The sequence below is a fragment of the Agelaius phoeniceus genome, chromosome 12 (assembly GCF_051311805.1).
Source record: "Agelaius phoeniceus isolate bAgePho1 chromosome 12, bAgePho1.hap1, whole genome shotgun sequence".
In the NCBI taxonomy this organism is placed as follows: domain Eukaryota; kingdom Metazoa; phylum Chordata; class Aves; order Passeriformes; family Icteridae; genus Agelaius; species Agelaius phoeniceus.
The window spans coordinates 8563209-8587257 of NC_135276.1; the positions used below are offsets into that span (position 1 = coordinate 8563209).

General features: G+C 42.2%; 2 protein-coding genes across 2 annotated transcripts in view; both read right to left on the bottom strand.

Moving 5' to 3' along the window:
- MYLK3 (myosin light chain kinase 3) overlaps positions 1-10276 on the bottom strand; it is a 45712-nt gene extending 35436 nt beyond the window's left edge. Inside the window, exons 1-2 of the mRNA XM_077185071.1 lie at positions 5781-10276; positions 1137-2096 (exon numbers count right to left, since the gene is read on the bottom strand). The gene's annotated coding sequence lies outside the window, so the exon portion shown is untranslated. The remainder of the gene's footprint in view (positions 1-1136; positions 2097-5780) is intronic.
- Positions 10277-10418: 142 nt separating this feature from the next.
- Positions 10419-22569, bottom strand: C12H16orf87 (chromosome 12 C16orf87 homolog). Its single transcript, XM_054640737.2, has 4 exons — positions 22356-22569; positions 18706-18802; positions 16428-16610; positions 10419-10957 (listed from the first exon to the last, which is right to left on the bottom strand). The coding sequence occupies exons 1-4, from the start codon at positions 22419-22421 to the stop codon at positions 10839-10841; spliced, it is 465 nt and encodes a 154-aa protein (XP_054496712.1). The 5' UTR covers positions 22422-22569; the 3' UTR covers positions 10419-10838.
- Between the last annotated feature and the right edge of the window lie 1480 nt (positions 22570-24049).

Sequence of the window (24049 nt, forward strand, 5' to 3'; positions counted from 1 at the left end):
CTTCCATTAGCAGATCTAAATACAGAACCATAGTGTAAAACAACACCTTCCTGCAGTATTTGCATTAATTAATATTAAGAATATAATTATAATGATGAGTTTCACTGGCTGCATTTTTCCATTTAGGTTCTGAAAAATAATTAATTTGGAGCTTCTCTCTCCCTCAGTTTAATTTCCAATCTCACAATGTCAGTTCTGGACCGTGTGATTCTGTGGGTATTAAAAGGCAACGATTTAGTAGCAACTATGTAACTTTCAATCCCCAACAAGGAAATACTCCACTTTTTACAAAGTTAAATGTATTTCTGTGACAATGGACACAGGAGTATATTACCTTTAGTACCTGGGTAAAGTCTAATGGATTTTACATATCAGGAAATACAGATCTTGGTGCCTTGCCCTTGAGCTAGAGGCAAGGAAAGTGATCACTTTGAGTATAGGCTTTGTAGGTGTCACAAGACACCATTTACCTATAGAATAAATGCAGAACTTGACCAAAACTCATGCACATAACATCCAACAAATGAAATCAAGATCAAGGTTAGTACTTCAACTTTTAGACAAACTCTTCAAACCTGCTGTACTTACACCCCAAAACTCCTCTCTCAAACTAGAGAGGATGCAGCACATCAGTGCATTTGGAGCACAGACCAAGACAAGAGGTAGAGAGGTTTATTTTAACTGGCTTCTCCAGCCAGCTGCTGACAAATTTTCCAATTCCTGCCCTAACTACAGAGTAAAATGAAGGGGCTCAGTATTTTTGAGGCAACCTCTCTCATCTCCCAGCATCATCAGCCTCTGTGAATTAGGAGGAGGTGCACTGGTCCACAAAGATCCCATTTTCAGGGAATTTATAATCTGAACATCATGACTTAGATCAAATGGTTAATACAAAGTACCTTCTTTCCTGAAAATGAGGGGAAGCTTTAGTCACTTGGCACATTTCTTCTACACACCCTTAAGAATTATGAAATCACTTAATTATTTGAGAACCTTTTTGGCATTAATAATCAGGGGCAGGGAGCTTCTAACACTGATGTCACCCAGTCTAAGTCACCATAACTGTGCCCTAAAGATCAGCCTGAAGGTTCCCAGTTCTCTTCCACAGGCACTTCCCAAGTGCCCTGCTGACTTACCCTTCCATTACGCTTCCATCCACACCTCGGGCTGGAGCTGAAAGCCAGCACAGGAGTGTCCCCAGGGAAATGCACACAGGATCAGCAGGGAACTGACACCAGAAATGTTCAGGTGCCCTTCTGTGTCTGATCAGGACAAGTATTCAGGAGCCTGTGAAGACTTTGAGTGATGAGGCATTTTCTAAGAGCAGTCAATTCCTGGTTGTCTCTGTGCCAGTATCAGCTCATTGCTAGAGCTGCTTCTCTCACAATGGATTAGTATTAAAGGACAGGTCTGCAACCCTCCCCACCTCATTAATATTCATTTTAGATTTTAAATTCCAGTTACACAAGGACTCATGCCCAAGGCTTGATGCCTCATAAATTATATTCCATTTTTAAACCTGCAGCATTTGCTCTCATTGTTTCAGAAGGAAAACACTAGCAGAGACAGCTTTAGGCAGGCTGCTTTTGTTGAAAAGAATTCTATCTAAAGCCCTGCTTTAACTTCATTAGCCCACAAAGATTTGCACTACAACGAATCCTGCCTGCAAAGCACAAATACAACTGCCAGCAAATTTTAATTCTGTCAATATTCTGCTCTTGTTCCAGCTGCCAAAGCAAGTGCATATAATGTCTGCAGCTGAATAAACTCACAAAAGGCAACTTACCAAGGGAAGACTTGAAAATAGCAACAACCACCATAAAAAAATCAAATTAAGAGACAAAGTGACTCTGTATGTACTTTGTCTTCTGGCAAACATGGGTGGGTGATGTAGATGAGTTTGCATTGAGAGCTACCACATTACACAGCAAACCTGGCTTTGATGGTCAGAAGAAAGGTCCAAAGGAGAAGAAATTGAAGCCTTCTCTGTAAGGGTGAGGGCCAATTTTTGGGTAGCAGTCTCCTCCTTCTGTGAAACCCCAAGCCTTGGTACACAGGTCAACCTGACAGCACCTGGATCCTTCCAGTCTCCACTACTGAAGGAAGGAACAGCAAAAGCAAAAGGAAAAACAAACTTTACTCATTTTACCTTTACAAAAGGTAGAAGTTGCTGCAGCACAGATTTCATATTCAACAGCCTATTAGTTTAAAACATGGACAGGTAACTGGAAACAAAATTATTTTACATCATTCTTCTACCTGCCTTCTAAAAAGCCTTCAGCAGGGAGAGGAGCAGACCAGGCTCGTTTCCCAGCATGGGATGAGCAGCCTGACACTTGCAGGGGATGAAAGATTTTTATCCAGCTCCTATTCTGCAGATGCACAGTCCTGTCATTTTTATAAAGAATTAACACATATCCTCTTGCCCACTCTGAGCCACAGAGGTGGTAATTACAGCCTCTCATTTAATGGTCCATTAACTAGAGGAGACATCATTTAAATGAGTCAGCCCCATAAAGTACACATGAAGCACATGAATATACATGTGGAAATCTGAATTATAGAATCCTCTAGACTGAATATGAAATTCAAAGGTAAATATTTTAGCTGGGCTTTAACTTTGGCAGGCTGGATTCATGACTTTTAAATCACTGTCCCCTAACCAGGTTCATTCTAGCCCTCAAAAACCTTCTTCACAAGATGTCTCCCCATTTTGACTCAGCTCTGAAAAACAAGGATTAACACTCTCAATCCCACTCCCAGTGGTGGTGGATCTTGTTCATCTTCCATATCATGTCTGAATCTGCTGCCCACAGAAAAGCCCAGTAAACTCACAAGTAAGGGTACAGATGGGGACAACCAAGCACAGGAACAAAAGAACACAGCCTCTGGAGAATTCCTTTTTCCAACCACTGAATTTCTAGATATAAAGGAACTGCCCAACTCCAGGAGCAGCTGGAATAGCAGTATCCTTACTCCTCTGCAAGGGCAGCACCTCTCCAGGCACTCTCCCTGTTCTCCAAACTGCCCTGCTCCTCCTCCAGCTCCCATTGCTGAATCAATGCACTGCTCCTTCAGTGACATCCTGCAGGTCTCCAGGTCACTCTCCTCAGAGCCTGACCACACTCATTGTTAATTCCCACCATCAGACCTTTCTCCATTCCCTAGCCAAATCCAGCTTGTCTTTTTCCTACCCTCTGCACTCCAGGCATGCTCCCTCTGGTCCCTGCCTCCCCCTCACATCTGAGTGAGCTGCATTCACCTTCCTGCCTTTGCTATATAAGGAAACCCCACTGCAGCTCCAGTGCTGGCTAAAAAGGAAAACTGCAAGCCTGAAACCCCAGAAACTGAGATTACTGTAACCACAATACAACCCAAGAACAGGCTGACAGTGGCCTTTTAAGTCACTGTGCTTTTGAGTATTATTGCAGTCACAGAGTGCAAGCTGTCAAAAACCCATTAAGATTTCACAGCTTGATCAGCAAAAAAAGCACTGGTGAACCGAGAAGCAACAATCAACAATCAGTAGTAATTAATCTAATATAGTCTCAACCCATCTGTTAGTCACACAAAACATCATTTTTATGACTTCCTCCGATTCCCAACGTTCAAATAATGAAACTTCTTGTTTCCAAAAAATGCATTTGTAACATGGGCATTCAAAACAGAACATCCCCCTGCTCTTTACCATTTGCTGTATTTTTATTTTTGACCTTTCTGTAGTTGGTAGGAGTAGGGTTCTGCTCATTTGGATTTCAAATTTTTGCAATATATTAACAGTCTAATAAAGATTTTAAAAGACAAAATATTTTGAGAATAATCGTCCTATGCACTATTGCCATCAGTCTCAACCACTGAACAGTACAAATTGTTCAAGTATCTCTTTCCCCTTCCAAAGTCCTTTAACCTTTTATTTTTTTTCCAGAACTACATTTAGATGCACACGCAGGAGCTGTAAGCAAACGTGAGCTTCCCTGTTGCTAAGTAACTGTGTGCCAGAGCCTGCCCTGCCACTCTTGGAAGCAACAGCACCACAGCTGCCACGGTTGGAATTCGCTCAGCGTCAAGAAATGTAAGCTAAATATTTTGGATGAGACTCCCAATCTTCTTAAAATGGGTGTGAGCAACAATGAAAGAGAAATAGATCTGGAGATGACCAGACTCATGAGTAATCCTAATGCTGTGGGACACTTTTCCCCATCAGAGCACTCAGGCTGTATTTCAGAATGCAGCTATTAGTATTTCTCTAAATTAGGCTTCTTGCTCAATTTCCACTCAGCTCATTATACACTGCTTTGAGGTACTATTTTCAAAACATTCCTCTTTGTAAGTGTTAGAAATAGTAATTGTGATCATTCAGCTAAATAAAAAGTTTGCTTTAAAAGTGCCTTTTTGAAAACCTTTCATTGGATGTCCAGACCTGCCACTGTAAAAAAAATCTTAAAAAGTAAATTCTAATGCTCATCTTCTAATCTTAATATAGATTTGTCCACACAGTTTAGCAGGGAATTCTAGTTGTGCAATTAAAAAATACTTTTTTTTTTTTATAGTTTCTAATTTAGTTTCTTGTTTGTAACACAATCAGAGGTAAAACTATCTCAGGATCAGGCTCTGAATCAGTACTTGGCAAAGACTCAAGATACCTCTGTCTTATGCATTTCCTAACTTACTGCACCACTTTTCCTTCTTTGGAATTGCTCTGTCCTAAAGAACAGAGATCTCTGTTAGTTTTCTAAGATGACAGGAAACAGTTTTTATCCTCCACTGTTTCAGAAAGCTACAAAAAAAGGCACTTTTACCTTAAGCCTCAGTCCACAGCTCCTCAGTGAACTTAAACAAATTGAGCCTTATTCTAACTTCATTCACCTGAGTTACACACCAGTGGTTCAGTTTCAATGGTCCCCAGCTGAGAGAGTCATGCAAAATGAACAGCTGTTCTCTTCCAGAGTTTCTTACACTCCTGCCTTTCCTCTGTCTGTACAACCAAACCTGTACCAGGACACTGTGTGTGGTTTCACAGACAGATTTCATACCTACTGCACTCTCATGCAGGTTATGACAAGTCTAAATCTAAAGATCCCTGAACTCTGCTGTTAATAGGCTGTATGCCATTCCTTAAAAATATCCTTAACACATCAGAATTCTTTATTTGCTGAAGAATTCAATTCCACCAATAAACACTACTGTCAATACTAGCACTGCTGTGCAGGTAAAATCATTTATTCATTCTACTGAAAACCAGAACTGCTGGGTCAGCTCTTGCTGCAGCAAGTTCACTGACCTGAAACACTGTGTTGCTGAGAGCCAGGAGCTGGGGCCCAGAGCACCTCCACAGCAGAGACTCCAACCTCCCATCACTACACCTGCTCACATGGCCACACCCCTCTTGCTCCACAGCTTCTTGAATAAAGCAACTCAGACCTCAGTCTGAAGGTTTCTCTTTATTAGCACTGTATTTTCCATTAAATATTCGTAAGTTGTTCGTTCCAAGACAAAACAAACCACACAAACTTGGTAAGCTTCCAGACTATTAATATTTGTACTCCTGGTATCTGGAACACTCACTGTTCTTAACAGCATTTTATGGTCCTCAGTGCTGTCCAAGATTAAAAATAGTATTTAATTCTTAACTGTGATTAACAAAATTAGTAAGTTATAATTGAGAGAAATAACACTTAGTAGAAGACCAAAGGCAGAGCTCAGGTTTGATGTACAAAGTTAAGAAGCACCAAAAAAAGCAACTTATGAGGGGGACTGAAGGGAAGATGAAGAAGAGGTACCTGATCTTTTCCTGGGGAAATGCTGCATGATGACACCACATGATTCATGTGAACCATGTTCTGGGCTTGAAATTTTAAACAACATTGGTGAAAGCAGGCTTAGGTTTTCTTCTGCAGAAAAAAAGAAATACAGATATTTATCCAGTTTCATTGCTGCCTGCCTAATCAATTCCTTGCCTCTTACTTAGATGACACCTCCTAACCAACAGCTGGCAGTGCCAGAAACCATTATGAAGTAAGTGCAGGGAAAAAAACCCAAATATTTTAGTATATTGATTCACAGATATTTTCATTTCATTATGACCTCACAATATCTGTGGAAATCATGCAGTGTCTGATCTGCCATAATGCAGAAAAACTGATTTTCATCTCAACCAAAGAACCTGCTTAATCATTTATAATGTTGGGACAACCAGACTTAAAATTCTGTAACCTGTTTTGAAAGTGGTAACCTAAAAAAAGAGAAAATAAATTTATTCTATTATCTTTAGAGCTGTCCTACCACTACTGCAACCAAAGTGGAAACCTCCTTAAAGCATAGGCAAATAACTGGGGAAAGCAATGCCTTGGAATGCTGCAGTTAGATTTACCAGAGGTTATTTGCCAGAACCCACAGTGAAATTAATGAGAAATAACACTGACAGCACTGTCAATACTTTGAAGGACAAATTGCTTTTAGACTCACCTGCAGGCACTGGCTGTTAACACTGGCTCTCTGTATTGCCATACCAAGCAGGAAGATCTGTGGGGTGCAACAGTCGGAACTGAGAGCTCAGCAGCAGCTACAAGGAGCCCAGGTCCTGCAGACCAAACACCCACTGACAGCTGAACAACCTCCCAGGCCAGTTGTCCTGTAGGAGCCCTGTCCATCCTGCTTCCCAGGACTGGCCCCAGTTCTCCTGTAGGAGCCCTGTCCATCCTGCTTCCCAAGACTGGCCCATGATGCAAATCTAAGCCCTGGAGGTGCAGAGTACCATGAGATGTGCTTGGAACACTCCCCAAGCAAACAAAAGCCCTCGCACAGACACTCAGAGTTCCAGCACACCTGCACCTGTTCATGCACACACAGGGATCCCTCTCAAACAGGCCCAGCCTAAACTGTGCCTTAACAAAATTTCTGCTTTAATCACAGGTTGTCAATACCTTAAAGGTTATCAGAAGCCAAGCACCATGTCCTGTTAGGCAGTAAGAGGCTAAACATCCCTCATAGTAAAGTCCAAGATACAAGGAACAGACACAGAGCTGCTAATAGCCTACAGGATCACTGTTTCACTCTAAAATACCCCAAAATCTAGAAAAACTACAAAAGGAAAAAAAAAATCAAAAAGCACCATATAAAATCAACCTTCTTTGGGAACTGATATTCAAAGCCAGTATCTCATTTTTAGTTTCTTTCTCAATAAATCCTGCCCAGCCACAGGACAATGATAATCTGCAAAGTATTCCCCAATACCTTGTCCCAGTTTCAACTTTTTTTAATCAACCATAGCAGTATCAGAACAAAAATAACTGGACCATTAAAAAATGTTTGTAAAATTTCACCAAAGAAAGCATTCAGGGGACTTCCAGGGGAAGTGACAAGTTTCCTTAAACCATTTTCTATTTGATTGCCAATTTAAAGTTCAGAATTCTCTGGTCCTGACAAATTATCCAACTCCACCAATCCTCACACCTCCAGAAAAGATGAAGCAATGTTTCAGTGCACACAGCCAGTAACACCCATTAGCAGGATCTTCATTTCCCTTGCTAGGTAGGAATGATGTTCTAAAGAAAAATGTTCTTTCAGGTTGCTCTCACTGAAAACTGAACACTCCCTTTTGCTGGTCTCCATGGTGAGAATGCCTGAACACCAGGGAGCTGTTTGGAATAAGGCTGCCATCTAGGAGCAGAGCAGGGGAAATGCAGAGAAATCTCGAGGCAAAATTTGAACCGTGAGCCCACTTGATGGTCAGACATGCTATTACACAAAGCTATAAACACTGGAAGCACAGATCTTCAGGGGAAAAAATGGATAAGAAGTGGCAGAAAGCAGAACTTGTTAAAAGGTGGTTTACAAACAAGACAGTTCCCAATATAATCCTCAATTATTTGGTTCACAACAAACAGTTTATCCAGTCAGGCAAGTCAACATGTACAGAGGTGCAGTGGCACTCTGCACTTTATCTTCTTCCTTTCATTAAAAAACTGCAGCCTAATTCACTTTTTCTAAAAGAGTATTTTTCCATGTGAGGTTTCAGGCTACAAAAAAAGCAGTGAAATAAATGAAATCAGCCCGAACCACAATGACAGTCAAAGGCAGAGCCTAAAATTCTTACACTGAAACCAGTCACAAGAAAACCTTCATGTAAGCAGCTTCCTGAAGCCTTACCATATTTATCCTTGCTTCTCAGAAACTATGCAGTTTCCAAGCAAGTCAGAGCTGCAGTACACAGAATTTTACTCTTTCATCATTCAGCTGTCACTGGCTGTATTTTACTTTCATAGATGGAGAACAAATGCAATTTACAATTATAATCTACAGTGATTTGTCAGTGTTTCATCCATGGATCATCTCTAACACACAAAAGAAAGAGCTCTTGAGATCCATCATGCTGATGCCTATTTTGTACAAAGCAGACACTTTCCAGTTCAGTTACTGAATATGTTCCAAGAAATCTGTCTTGGCACAACCACAGTTACCAGGGCTTTTGGAAGAGGCTGAAATGTCCTGTCTATACTGGAAAGAATGGCTTGTTCCTGGTTGGTGGGAAGAGAAACTCAGGTTTCTTGCTCTGCCAGATCCCCTGGCAAAGACCCACTCCCTCCCTAGAGTGTTTTCAAGGCCACCTGCTCCCATCACAGCTTTCTCAAAGAAACTGGAAGCCATCAGGGAAGAAAAGTAGCATGAGGATATGTGGGAAAGGGATGACAGAAGAGACCTGGGGAATACAAAGAGAAGAAATACAAAATAGAACTCAACCACTGTTTCAGGAGAACCTCCACCAATGAAGGCGAATAAATGGCCTTGCACATTTGAGAGGTACAAATGTGTTTTTCAAAAGTACTGATTAGAAAAGGCACCAATCTTAATGTAGAAATTAACTTACAGTTTTGTCACATCCAACAACATTAACTTTGGTCCAGTGACAGAAACCAATTCCATGTGCAGGAGCAGAAAGAGACAGAAACCTGTAGGAAAGCAGTCAGAGCACCAAAGAGACTGCCTTGGCACCTCGCCCTGTCCCTTCCTAACACAGCACTTCTCATTCCAGCCTGACCATACCCTAAAGTCAGAACTTCCCTTTTGTCACCGGGACTTGTAACTTACCATGCAAATGAATTCTCTATCCTTAACTGACTCATCTGTCCTCACTACTGGTATCTGTGACAGGCTACAGTTCTGGGAAGCACAAGTTCAATGATGCACAGAAGTAGGTCCTGTATTGGCAATTTCTCATTTACTGCAATAAAGACAAATGTGTTTTAGTGGCTTAAGCACATTTCCATCTCCACACACCATCTCTCTCATCCAGTGTTAACAAGGATGGAAATAATTCCTTAGGAGTTAAGAAGTGAAAACCACTTTCCATGCTTCCTGCTTTCACTTACACAGGTTGCATTTGATCAGTGTCTTGTGGCTTAACTTGAAGCTATCACAGCTCCTTCTGTTAATCAGTAACTAATAAACAGCCAGTATCTGATAGTCCAGCTTTTTTAATAAACATTTTGGCTTCCACCCAGAGATCAGTTCTGTAGCTGAACCTCGTTAGGCAATTCCCATTACTCAATGTGATACTGAAAACCACCAGTAATACTGAAGAAAAAGACATTCAGTTGCATTTCCCCTCCTAGAATAGAGGAAATTAAAGGTGACTAAATCCCAGTGTGTCAGATTTTATGAATGCAATTATCTCCTACACCTCCTCCTTCAGGATTTTACACAGCTTGAGGCTTTGGGGTTTTTTCTTGGTAAAATAAAGTCCCCACATAATTATTAAAGGAAGAATTTTGGCTGAAATTGCACTATACTACTTTAAGAAAGACTACTTTGTTGAATGTCTTCCCCAGAACTATTTATATCAAAACAGCTCATTTTTGCACACTCAGGTAGACTTTGCTTTGGTATTTACAGTCAGCAATACAAACACAAGACCAATAACAATTATGCTTTTAAAAGACAGTCAAAAAAAGCTATGGGGAGTTAAATGAACTACCACAGCATGTTTTGGAAATACCAGTCACAGGATGCCAATTGCAGATCTACATTTCTGATGTCTCCTTCTCTCCCTCTCCAGTAAATAATGGGCCAAGAAACAGTACAGGACAAGAACTTACCAGCTGGACAAGGCAGATACTCAGCAAATAATTGTCACAAAACAAGTGCTTGGCTCTCAAACTTCAGGAGTCTGACCCCCAAAGTATGTGATTTTTAAAAAACAACTCTATGGAGCAAGAAATTATCTTCTACAGATAATTCATAAAAAACAGGAAGTTGTCTAACAATCCTCCCACATTAAACCATTGTAATTTTCTTCCTACCAAAAGTATATCACACCTATTACAAAATGTCATACCTAGGATGAATACCAGATTTTTAAGAGGATTAAAACCAACACACCCTGAGTATCACAAATGTACTTAATTCTCAGTTCAATAAAATATTGGAATATCAATTTATTAAAAAGTTATGTGAACTGTACATACGTAAACTGCAATATAGCTGAAAAATCTGAAATATATAATTTTAAAGGAAAATCATTTATTTCTGAAAATATTTAAAATATTGCATTTCTGGCAGCAAATTCAAAAGAAGTGCTCTGGAATGGGTGCAGTCTCTCTGTGCATTTGTCTTCAAGGCATGAAACATATCTGCTTTCTGATTTTTCACAGCACAATCTTGTGACCACTTTTTTTCTGATTTGTAGAGACAGAATTCGATTTCCAAGAACAGGAGCAGAATTTTGAACAGGAAATGCTATGGTCCTTGTTGGTGCAGACAACACACTTTCCGAGAGTCCATGGCACCTTGGAAATCTGCTGGCCATCCTGCATAAAACTGCATCAGATTGTGCTCACAAGTTACAGAATAAGTCTTTGATTGATAATTTTTCTGTTTATTTCCGCCAAGGCCACTGAAAACACGAAGGCCTTTTCATCTGAAAGGTTAGCATACATGTCAACTTCTTTTTCTTGTTTCTCTGTAGAAGAAAAAAAAGTCACTATTAGAAGCTTTTTCCATTATTTGAAGTTAATGCAAGTTATACAGAAATTAATAAATTATGTGAAGTAGTGGAATTGAAGTTAGACAATCAACTCCTATGCACAGAGGGAGTAAGAAAGAGGAGGAAGTAATAGAGGCACACAAAGGTGCTGGAAGAGCCACAGAATGAGTCAGCCAAAAGCATGACTGAACTTCTCCTCTTTAACAATGAAGGAAGAATGAACTGTTAACATAAAGATAAACAAGTATTCAAGGGTTCCTTCAGGTTTTTTTTGGTTTTAGTGGTTTGAGTTTTTTTCTTTACATGACCGCCTCCCATCCAAGAAAACAAAGTTATTTCACAGTATGCTAATTAAACACAAGATTTGCCCCCTTACTTTACAGATACATTAAAGAAACCCAGGAGTTTAGTGGTTTAGTGACAGGCTCAAAGGCCAAAGAGCAGACACTTGGATGAAGTCAGGCTCCAAATTTACCGTCATGCACATTTCTGGACTTTCTACACTGCAGACTTTCCATCCCATCCCAGCTGTAGAACAATGCTAACACACCTCCCTGAGCAAGTCAAAGCCCATCAGTTCCCTGTGCTGATGTTGGCTTGCTTCAATGCCACAGACAAACAGGAAGCCATCAAAAAGTTTCCGTACTGCAGGGCTCAAATAAACTAAGTTACACCACAAAAATTAATAAAATAATATAATTTGAATAATACCACTTGCATAAATACCACCTCCTCCAGATCCTGACTGGTTCTATCCCAGTTTAGCAAGCCACAGGTAGCTGACACAAATTGTTAAGAAAATAAAGCCAACAAAGAAACAGTTTTGTCAGCAGGAGACCAGGCTTGTAGACAGAAGGAAGAGAGAAATACATTGAGAGCTTTCAGCTGTGCAACTCTATGTCTAATCCAGGTTCCACGTGGCCTGGACTCATTTCCAGCCACAACACAAAGCTCACCTGAGAGAGCCCTCAGTCTCACTAACACACACACACTGCACTCTGGCAGCTGCTCCACCAAGACACCTCAACTAGCATGGGAAAGCCAAAAAAAGGCAGCACTGGAAAATAACAGAAAGCACGAGCAGGAACAAAGATCCCAGCAGGTCCCATCTCCACCTACCCACAGGGCTACCCTTCAGTGGGTTCACACTCATAGCAATGGTTTTATTTGGCTTCACATTTGTGTGCAGCTATGGAGAGAACTCCAGCAGACTGCCTGCCGTGTGAAATCAAGTGCTTGTGCTCAACAACTGAGTGGGAGAAGCTCCAAAATCCTTCACCACTGTGTTCTGATTTACTGACACAGAAACAGCAGAAAGCAGCTTTTTGCTGACTTCCTGGCTATGCAAGGCAATATCCTCCAGTGCATTGAGTTTGAAATGAGTTTCAAAGTGAGTTTCACTGCCAGTCCTACCCCACAGTTTAAGACAAATCAGCTTCTGTATGTACACTCTGGGCTGCTCCACTTCCTCCCTCTCACCATTTAAAAATTAACAATGCTGGGAGCAGCTCTGAGTACAGACACTACACACACTGGTTATTCCACATTAACCTTTTCTATTTTCATATCTAAGCCCCACCCCTTGATTCATACTTCCTGATCCAAACGAATCCAGCCACAACTTGAACATATCAGCAAATATGTTAAAAATACTCCCCCTGCACCACACCCTGGCTGCTGTTAACAGACTGTGGACTTCTTAGGTTCCCTTCCTCCCAGATCAGCCTTATTCTGACACTTCAGCTTACTGAAATCTTGATATCAAAGAGTATGAGGGATTAACACAGGTGTGCAGGCTTCATGCACTCTCAGGACAATTGCAGTTCTCATCAGTAACAAGTGAAGAGATCACACCTGTGTGACATTTTGTCATACACTACTCCTAGGATACCACAGCTTCCACACACACACTGAAAACTTTCCCACTTCAGTCTTATCTGAGAGTAGTTTTGACTCATTTCTCTATTATGAGCAAAAGAAAAACAGTATTGTGTTTCTACAAGACAGCAAGACATTAAAAACTAGGGGTTTTGCTATACAACTGAGAGGCTATTTAGGCAAAAATAGCTTTTCTGGATCACGTCTCTTGTATCCCCAGATCTCCTGCAATCCCTTTATACTGCAGCCCTTAAAATAGTGATTATGTATAAATCACATATGGACCTCCCCCTTCACAAATTTTGTATGGATTCATTTTTCAAGATAGCAAGTTGCTTCAAATATCCACACTGGGAAAGTAAATGTGTGAGTAATGAAGCTGGAAATTACAGGAAAAAGAAAATTTGCATCAAGAAAATGTATTCAGCTTAAGTTTTATCAAGATACTGAAATGTCTGTATCTACCTTTATGAAGATTTGGCCTGCTAAGTAACAAGTCTGCTTCAGCAAGTCTACTACTCTTACTGAGACTTACTTGCTGGTAACCTCTTCCAGAACAATCAATACCACTTCCCCCAGTATAAAAGGGGTTTTGTTTGCTTTACTACAATCAGGGTTTTTACCCAGATAACAAGGCAACCTGGGAACCAGTCTAGCTGTACACACAATAAAACAAAGAACACACCTCCACAATAAAATCAGAGTCAAATTATTATGGTGTGTTTGTATTTTCAAAATACATTGCAGTACATCTGACAAAGAAATTAAGTGACAATTTTGACAAGCCAAGGCTGCAGGGAGGAGTTCCTATTTTCCAGGGTCATCACATGCCTCTGAAACATGTGATAGGATCATTTTCTGGGTCCCAGTACTGCCATATCCCCTCAATCTACATCTGCTTCCTCTTTCCTCCCCCTCCATTCCTTCTTGCTAAATCTGCAGGGAAAATAGCTTGTTCAAAAAGCCTTTTTGCTTATTCTATTCTTCTTAATTGCTGCAGCTCTTTGCACTAATGTGAGCCAGTCACGAAGGACACAAAGGAACCAGTCAAAGGCACAGACACAACTGGGAACAAGCACAGTGTGTATGGAATTGCATGACAAGCAAGGAAGCAAAGCTACAGATGTCACTGGGGTCTTTAGGAAGGAAATTTTCACAGCTGGATGGTCTTCAAATGTACAGATAATCTGTTCTTCCATGTTAATACAACTGAGGTGTTTTCTGTCTGCCTGTTTTTCAATCTACAAATGCATTAGGAGCCAAGTATCTAAACCATGCAAGCAATGGCTTCTTTTCAGTTCTTTGGGGCAAAAGCACAACCTCTAGTGGCAAGTAAGAAATACCCAAAATGTCCTTGAAACATTCAACAGGCAAGGAAATTAGATACTGACACCTTGCACTGCAGTGCTGACTTTCAACACATACAGGCTGCTAAAAGGACTAGCAAGCACTCACACAAAAACCACCTTAACTGCAGTAGAATTACAGTTGCTTAATAGACACAAACAACACTATCAAGCAGCACATGTGGTAAAGGAATAATATTTCTAAAATTCCTGCCAATTACTCCACACATAGTAGTTTCAATTTTGTAAGCAACTTCAAAAGGGAGAGGTCAATGTTAACTTGTTTTAGTAATTATTACAAAAGGATGAGCTCCCTGCTGAATTTATTTTTATAGCCATAACAGCCTTATATAAAAACCTTTTTTTTTAAATCTGCCTGATAATCATAACAGTGGTCTACACACACTACAATCTCACATAAGCAGGAGTAAAAGAATATTCTAAGCCTACTTACTCCTGAACAATAAAATGAGCTGCACTGGGGCAAAGACAATGACAATTGGTTATGAGCCAAATCCCTGCACAAGAGGCTGAGGAAGAAACAGCCATCACAAGACCAAGGGAAAGGCATGGTAAAAACAGCACGAGAAGATGAAGGCAATCTTATCAAGTAAGATTCAACTTTAACAAAGGCCCACCAAGAAAAAGGCCCACCACACACACTCTTGTGCAAAGATCCCACTACACCCAGATCTCTACTCTTCTACCTCCAAGCACTGCAGCATTGTCACACTTTGGAGTTTGCTGCAAGAGGTTAGAAACATTCACCCTAGTTTTGGACAGGAAAACCCTCCTGCTGTCAAATTCTTGCTTTTTGGAAACTATAAAACATGTCTTAAGAAAATGGATCTTTTCCTTTAGTTGCTTACTTGCATTCCTCTTTGTCAGGAGACAGAAAAGAAGATTCACTTTTATAGAGCAACCCAACCAGCTTGCTGGAATTTTAAAAGCAAGGCTGTCTGTGATCTAGACTGGCAGTTAAATGCCTAGAAAGGATCCTGAAGCTACCACACAAGTCCAGCTTGGGTCACTAACAAATAGGGAAGCTATTATAACTTATTGACATCAGTAAGTCATACACAATAGTGAAGAGATTAGATAATACCAAGTGCATTTCTATTACACTAAAACAATTGCCATCTGGAAAATGCACAGAAATTAAATTCCACCTCCTTTTTCCACACTGAAAGCACTAAAAAACCCCCAACAAATCCAAATTTATACTTGGTTTTTACATTAAAGAAACATTAAGAAACAGATTTACATTGAACAGCAGAGATATCAAACTTGGTTTTGAGAAGTCAGAAATTGAAGGAATTTCCAACATGGATTAACACCCTTTTTTTTATTTTGTAAGGTGGAAAGGAAGAAATAATTGCATTTCTGAATTATGCACATGATATACTTCAAGATTTCAGGAGTTTTAGGAACAATATCTGCTGAATATTTGTATGAAGTTTCGTCATTCCCCTTTTATCTGCCTTCCAACCTTCTGAAGCCCATGCTAAGTTTTGGATTCATAACTCAGGTCTAAAATTACTATCTCCAAAAACACAGCTAGAAAATGCAGTGTCAATAGGCTCTTAAAACAAGAGGAACCCTAAGTGACAGTTACATTCTTGAGGGTTTCTAGAATTACTCTAGCTATGTAACAGCCTCTTTAATCATTTTGTATAATGATTAAAACCAGCAGGTCACCAAGGAACCTTAACAGACAAGGAGACATTCTTTCCTCCAGAAACAGGACTAAAATTCGGGTTATAGTAGTGATTCAACATGCCCCTTTTACTTTGGCCCCCCAAAAGGTTTCAAGAAACTTTTAAAGTAATCCAGTCATCCTAATCCCCTCTCTGATAACAGATATCATTATATGGTTCTCCTTGTGATACAAAGCAGCAGCACCTCAATTTAAAAAAAAAAATTAAAAAATCACCCAAAAAAACCACCAAAAACCTACTTAACACTGCAGTCCAATGGCTTTCAACCTACATGTTGAAACTTGATACAGTGGCTAAAAATACAGATTTAGATCTTTGTAGTTCGTTTCATCAGACACTGAAACATAAAACCAGAGGTCTCCACACATGCAAATCAGTCCCTTCCCCACATTAAGGTATCAGGTACTGGCTGAACTAGTTTACTTATTGAATGGTATAAAGATTTGCTGACTACAAAAGATACCCACAGAAAATCCAACAAACAGATTTCTGCAGCTTTCATACCTCTTTCTTCCTCGTGCTTCTTTGCTGAGGCACTCTTAGGTCTTCCTCTTCCTCGTCTGCTCTGGTCTGAATGGCTGTTGGACCTGGATCTCTTGCGGTTTTCTAAGTCTTTATTGACTGCAGAATTTATCTTCTCTCGCTTAACTCTCTCTGTCCGCCTCCTTTTGGCCTCACTCTTGTTTTCTGTGCAAATGAGCAGAAATGCTATGATGCAGGGTTGTTTTCACCTTTGTTCTTAACTTACTCTTAATGCTTACCCTACCCAATCAACCTTTGCCTTTCAAGTGCTCAGGTGCCTGTACAGAACAATTGCATCTGCACGATATCCATGCAGAAATTAAGGTGCCAGATCCAGAAGGGTCTTTCACTTCTTGATTCCAAGGATCAACCCTTTAATTACTTCAAAAGCATTTTGCAGTCTGTGATGTTTGCTGGGACACAAGAAGCTGTTTCCCAAATAAGATGGGAACACAAACTGCACACATCACAGCCTTTAAGACACCACATTCTGGATCTGTTCCACTAGAAAATCATACAGCAAACACCACAGCACTGGGGCTTCCAATGACACTAACAATGAAACCATTACTGCTGCTCAGACAAATTGAATGCTGAGTCAGTGGTGCTGGCAGTGAACACCTCAGAACACAGTGAATGTGTCCCACCACATCCAGCCTGTGACAGGGCCCCTCATGCTCACTGCTGAACAGGTATTGTTCCCCTCAACACCCAAGTCAGTCAGGGAAAGGAGCATTCCCATGAGTTTAATCTGGAAGTTAAGCATGAATTAATGAGCTTGGGTACCAAATACAGTACAGTCACCACAGCACACTCACAAATTAGCTGCACATCTGTAAGGCTGCAGCACCACTCCACAGTAGCTGCACTGCTGAAAATACTGGAACAACATTTTGTAAAAGCAGTTGTGGTTACCTTAGGAGCACAATACCGACATGCACAGTCTGCTGCTCTATCTCTCTCTGGGAAACTGATTTCCTTTGGCTGCAGTTGTGCCATTGATCTTGTACAGACACAGGGACAAGCTGGACAGCAGGCTCCAGTCACTGAGGCTCATACAGAACCGGCACTTCAGAGTGGCACAGCCAGGCTGAGGTAGAGCAGGGGAACCTCTGCAGAGCCTGCCCAACCCCTGCTCACACAGGGCCACCAAGAGCCAGCTGCCCAGGACCACCTCCAGAGGGCTTTGGAGCACCTCCAAGGATGGAGACTCCACAACCTCTCGGACAACCTTTGCCAGTGCTTGGTCACACTCACAGTAAAAAGCACTTTCAGAGCTGCTTTCCAGCAGGATTTTGCCTCCCCTGGTGCACTTCCTCTTGTGCAAAACTGAATTATACAACCAGATCATGGCCTTCAGCTTCATTTGGTAACTACTTCATCAAAAAAGCAGGAGGAGGAAGGAAAATTGATCAACACTTCCAATCTACCAGAGACATTTCTTAGCCTCCTCCACTCTGAAAGCTCAGTTGTCAGCATAATGTCACCTAATTCCCACAAGTGGTATCCTTCAAAACATTGCTACAAAACATCAAATAGCTGACTTCCATTTTGTAGGTCTGGTAGATCATTTTAAAAAGTAGCTATTATAGATCAGATATTTGTTGGGTTTGGTTTTGGGATTTGCTGGGTTTGGTTTTGGGATTTGCTGGGTCAGGTTTTTTTGGGTTTTTTTATATATATCTTCCTTGTCAGGCTTTTTCTGACAAATTCCTACTACTGCAGGAAGTCATATAAATGAACACAAGGAGAATGCTATTCATGCCAGAAAGTACATTCAACTGACTTCTTACTTTGTCCATCAACAAAAGAAACACAAGTCAGGCACAAAAAAAGCACTATTTAGTTTAATCATGGAGAGAGAAGCAAGATCCACCCAGTTTTAGATTAAACATTATGACCAATTTTGTATTTTCAGAAAACCCAGCTTCAATCAGCATGTGCTCTGAAATCAGATCCTTTTGGGACCTCTACATGTTTAACTTCAAAACAGGATTAACACAAAGCATTCTGTAAGGGGTTATTCTGCATAGTGATCAATGTGTGCAGCTAGAACATACACAGAATAAATGCCAACATCATGAGTACAAAGGAACACTAAAAAAACACCAGCTTCCCTCTTCTCCTCAAAAATCAAGAAAAAATAAAATATTCAAAGTCTAGCATGCACAAATTGAAGGGAAAGTGAACTGACAACAATCAATTTACAGAGAGAAGTAAAATCCACTATCTTTTGCCTCCCCCACTCTGGCAGTATTACCTGTGATGGGTGGTGATCTCTCAGCACGTTTGGCGTGCAGGAGCTTTCGGCTGATAAATATGTAGCCACAGGGACATGATTTACATGCAACAGGAACCTGGGAAAACAAATGACAATTTTTTCAGATCATTTCAAATTATGACCAAACTCCCGTCTCATGAAGAAAATCACATTTTGTCCTCAGAGATAGCTCTTCAAGCTCAGTGTGTATGGCAAACTACAGCCTGTCCTGTTACTGTATTTAAACATAATAAAGCCAGATTCTGCTGTAAATCACTCACCAAGCCTTTTCTTTATGCAGTTGTTAAAAATCAAGCTTGAAATGTACAGCTGTTGTGATTGCTTTGCACTACTTTTCCCCAGACTGACAGGAAGGGGGTGGGGGAAAGCAGAGAGCATTAAAGGAAGGCTGAATTAAAATAGAATTCGTTTCTCTTCAGAGCTCTCAAATATCAGTAGTGAAATCAGTCAGACATTTCCAGTTTTGCTTCCTCTATATACTTGAAAAAAAAAAATAATTATGAGTTAAAACCGTCAGTACATTGTGAATGCATTCACTTCCAGCAGCATTTGAAAGCAGCTCCTTTAGAGAGGAGCAGCTTTAGAGGCACAATAGAGCCTGAAGCAAAACAGATGCATTTGCAGCACGCTCTGCTCCAGCGCTGCAGACAAGGCCGGGTGGGTACAGAAGGAGCTCGTTAATTCAAAATGCAAATAACCCAGCCCAGGCAGGCAAGAACTGACTGCCGGCCCAGGAGTTTGAGAGAATGCAGCGCCTCTGAGCAGCTAAGCAGACAGCAGCAGTATGCTCCCCCAGAAAATCACAGTGTAAAACAAGAAATGCCACATTCAATATGAAAATTAACAAAAATCTACTCAGAGCAATTAAAAAAAGCAACACTGATAAATTACAAAGCTCATTACCTCAGTACCAAGATCTTTTGGGATCTTTTAGAGTAGTAAGCAATACACCATGTTGCTTTGATTAGGTTTAAGACTGAAAACACAAATCAAAGCAAGTTTAGGCAGAGATCTGGAAGAGATTAAATAACACACATTAAAGTGGAATCATGCTGAAGCATGATAGTGGGGGGAAAAGGCAGGAGGTGATTTTCTCAAATGTAATTCTTTAAGACAGGTCACTACAAGTCTGCCAATATCCACTGAAACAAACAGGAGCACAGAACCACAACTGCCCCTCAATTTAACCAGACACGGGGAAGAACAAAGTTCCAAAGTACTGACTCAAAAACCCTGCCAAATTAGTACATGAATTTCTAAAGGGGAACTTAACTGCTACTCAGAATAAACGAATTATTTTGCTTTCTGTAGCACATCTGAACTCCTGCACTTCACCCTACAAAAAGCTTGCAGATAAGACTTTTTGATCCAGGTTTTGCAGAACTAGGGATTTTAAATCCCTTAATGGAGACACTGACATAATAAAAACGAGTCCAACAGAGGTTTATTGAACTTTAAAGGTCAGAATTTAGCAGACTTGTGTGCACGGTTGTCTCCTCGTTCATACCTCAGTGTAACAATACTAAATCCCCACCATCTCACAGATAACTTGTGTGTTCTTAACGTGACACACAATTCCAGCTAAATCCATTTCTGAACACTTGGGTCTCTCCAATAATTACCTTTCCAGGCTTGGCCTAAAAAAACCAACTTTGGCAAAGCCACCCAAGGGGATTGGAACAGAGTCAGTATTTTTCAAGGAACTCAAGTGTGTTTAACAGAACAATACTGTTCTCGTGTTACAGGTTTAGCACATAGGGGTGTGCAGCATTTGAGGGTGGGGGCCTGGGGGAAGGGGTTTATCTCTGAAGCTGATCACTATCAGTTATCCTTTGAACACCCACACTGATAACATCCTGCAACATAATTAAGGTAAAAGTGTCCTAAGCACTATTTCACACTGTTTAGCATTTTCCTAATAAAAAGCGAATTTTTCTCATACAAGACATTTTACCTGATGCTAAATTAAGAAGTGATTATTATTTCCTCAGATTGACTGCAAGTACTTGAGGCTCCCCAGCCTAATGGGGCTGTGCTTTGATTGTGAAAATACTAAAATATGATATATTATCTAAATTACAACAGAAAAATGTGTTGAAGTCTTAGAAGTGTTACTCAATATTTCGCTCCAATAATTGTGGGTGTCTAAATATTTCCATGCATGCCACTTCTACTGAAAAAAATCAGAAACAAATGCTAAGCCCTTGCTCATGGAAGAATTTAAGAAACACCAGCACAGGACACAGCCATATAAGAATTATATGAGTTTCCTCAAAATCTGCAAAGGGTTGACTTGTACTATAGGCCTTAGCTCCTTGCTCCCTCTCAAATATTTGGCAGTGGAAAACAAGGTGTTTTCCAGTATGAGCAATGTGTGCCAGAGCAGGACATATAAGCACATAAAATCCATGGAAGCCATAGAGGAGGTGCTAACAGAAAATCTACATTGACAAAAACTAAAACACATGGTATGCATATAAGTGTAGAACAAAGTGACACTTTTCACGTCAGCTTGAAAATCCTACAGTGTTTCCTTACTTATTGTTGCTAGTTTGACATTCACTACATTTATCAAAAAAAACAAAAAAAACCAAAAAAAACCAACCAAACCAAACAAAAACATCACCACTCTCATGTATGATTTCTCCCTCGTTTTCGTTTCTCCTTTCACCAACTGAATAACCAGAACTTGGCACACGATTTCTTTCTCAGAAATAGTATTTCAGTGACGTGCCTAACGTGCATTTGCAGCGGTTGATCTGTTGGTTAAAACATGAAAGGACGCCCACACACAGCTCAGCGCTCCCAACTGTGCCAGGATGGGCAGGAATACCGTAAGAACTGTGCAAGTCAGAACAAAAAATGCGATTTCTCTAAAGCTATGCAAGTAGAGAAAAATCATATGAGGCTATTTATAATTTTGGAGGTTCGTCTAAAGCAGTGACTGGGGGTGCCTTTCCAGGGTGACGGAGCCGATGTCCCCCGGAGCGCCGGTGACAGGCGCTGCCCCTCGCTGAGCCCCAGGGCCGCTGCAGCGCCGGGCCATTGTTCGGAGCTCCGCTGCTTTCAGGGCTCACTCACATCATTGCCGGTAAATGGAGACAGGCTCCTGCCACGGCAGCGGTGCAAGCAGCTGCCGCTCTGTGTGAGTGTGAGCAGCTCCATTTTGTGCACACCAGAACCCGCAGCGGGACACAGCGACAGCTCAGCGGGCACTGGGGAACCGGGCACGAACTGCACCCAAGGTCTCCCTCCATCCCGCTGCCTCCCGACCACCCCCTGGGAAAACAGGACCTCTGAGCCCCCTCCCGCCCAGCCCCGGTCACATCAGTCATCCAAAGGGCAAACTGCATTATATAAATCACCCGGCTCATTGTATTTTTAACAGATCACACAGTTACTAAACAACACCAGCACATAAACGTGAGGTTCTGCAGTCGTGCAGAAACCCCTCAGCACAATACAACTACTCCGCTACCCTGCCGGAGGGACGCGGCGTTCAACCCACATTACGTGAAGAAGCTGCAATGGCAACAACCACTGAGTTCACACAAACACCGACTGGAGCCGCACGGAGCCGGTCTGCCCGCTCCGCCCTCCGCAGCGCGGGTCCGCCGGCAGCCGCTCACCTGCTGGTCGCACTCGGGGCAGGACTTGGTGGCCATCTTCACTTTCTTAGCCCTACTGGAGGACATGCTCGCTGCTGCCGTGGCTAGGCTGACACGGCCGCGGCCGGAGCGCCCGCCCCGGGAGGAGCCGGCGGGAGGAGCGGGAGGAAGGAGGTGGAGTGAGGAGCCGGCGAGAGGAGCGGGAGGGAGCGGCCAGAGAAGGAGGAGCGGGAGGAAGGAGGTGGAGTTGGAGTGAGGAGCCGGCGGGAGGAGCGTGAGGGGACGGCCAGAGGAAGAGGCGGCGGGAGGAGCCCCGCGCGCCCCCAACAGAAGACTAGCCCCGCCCACCTCCGCGCGGGCGCGCGCGGCCGGCCCCGCCCGCGCCACCGGATTGGCTGCGCGCCACCTGCGCTCGGAGCCCCCTGGCGGCCGCGCTGGGAACGGCCCGAGGGCTGGGAATAGTGAGGGGAGCGGGAATGGCGGGGGGAGCGGGAATGGCCCGGGGGCTGGGAATGGGGAGGGGAGCGGGAATGGCGGGGGGAGCGGGAATGGCGGGGGGAGCGGGAATGGCCCGGGGGCTGGGAATGGCGAGGGGAGCGGGAACGGCCCGGGGGCTGGGAATGGTGAGGGGAGCGGGAATGGGGAGGGCAGCAGGAATGAGGGAGCCTGACAGAAATATGCCTGCCGTCAGAAAGCACCAAACACCACCTCTGCGGTTTCCATCTCAATTCAGAAAGAGCCAAGACTGCAGCAGAGGGGGATGTTTATCGCCTGCTGCGCTGCTGGGAGCCCGGTGGTCCCAGGGCGGGGTGTCTGGCCATGCCTTTTAGTGGGTTCTGCTCACAAATGGGATGTTTTCGAGTACAATGTCCTCAGACAGCAATGTGCCACTGCCAGACCCTACCAGGACCAGAGCAACAGGAACAGCTATTCAGGAATTTCTGACACATAATTCATTATTCATGCATTCATGCATGTCCTAGCGAGGATCCTCCATATTGTCATGCCAGCCCTCTCCATCCTTACTACCAATGATGAATGGTAGTGATGAATATGATGAATAAAGAATCAAACATGGTTTGCAATGTCCTCTCCTGTGCCAGAAAAACCTGTTGATTTTTTTTTTCCTCCTCTTCCACAAGTGTCTGCCCGGAGCCTGGTTCCCACACAGGGCATGAGAAGGTCCCGTTCGGTCCCTGTGAGCACTGGGGCTCCCCATGTGTGTGGTGGTTTCTGGCTGTGTACACAGGTACCAGACTGCCTCATTCGCCCTTTTCCTTTCCTCCTCAGTATGTAATTTATGACTCAGAGGGTGGATTTGTTTCCCTGTTCTCCCTGCATATTTTTTTCCAGCCTATACCAGTCCATTGGCGCAGGTGTTTCTCCAGAGATACACAAAGACAAGACAGGTTTATTTTCCATATAAACTGTGACTGCTGCCAGAAAGCAAATATGTTCTATGTAGGCACAACATCCAGATTTCATTCCTGAATCCAGAACAAATCCATGCAACCAGGATCTTAAGCTTGCATTTGGATTTTTAAATTTTTTTCGTTGATTGATAAGGTTCAGCCATAGCAAAACAGAAAGGTATTTGAGGAAGATTTACAACAGCAGGGGGCTCTGCTGAGTCTAGTAACAGTATCTAGTAAATAAAAGAATGAATACACTAGAGGGCTCACAGACATCTATGACAATACCCTGCTTTTCTTCAT

Excerpts from the sequence above, each read along its gene's own strand:
- C12H16orf87 (XM_054640737.2), bottom strand. The coding sequence starts at position 22,421 with ATGTCCTCCAGTAGGGCTAAGAAAGTGAAGATGGCCACCAAGTCCTGC. Across the intron at positions 18,803-22,355 it reads GCCCCGAGTGCGACCAGCAG|GTTCCTGTTGCATGTAAATC; the intron begins GTGAGCGGCTGC and ends TTGTTTTCCCAG. Across the intron at positions 10,958-16,427 it reads GAAGCACGAGGAAGAAAGAG|AGAAACAAGAAAAAGAAGTT; the intron begins GTATGAAAGCTG and ends TTTCTTCTACAG.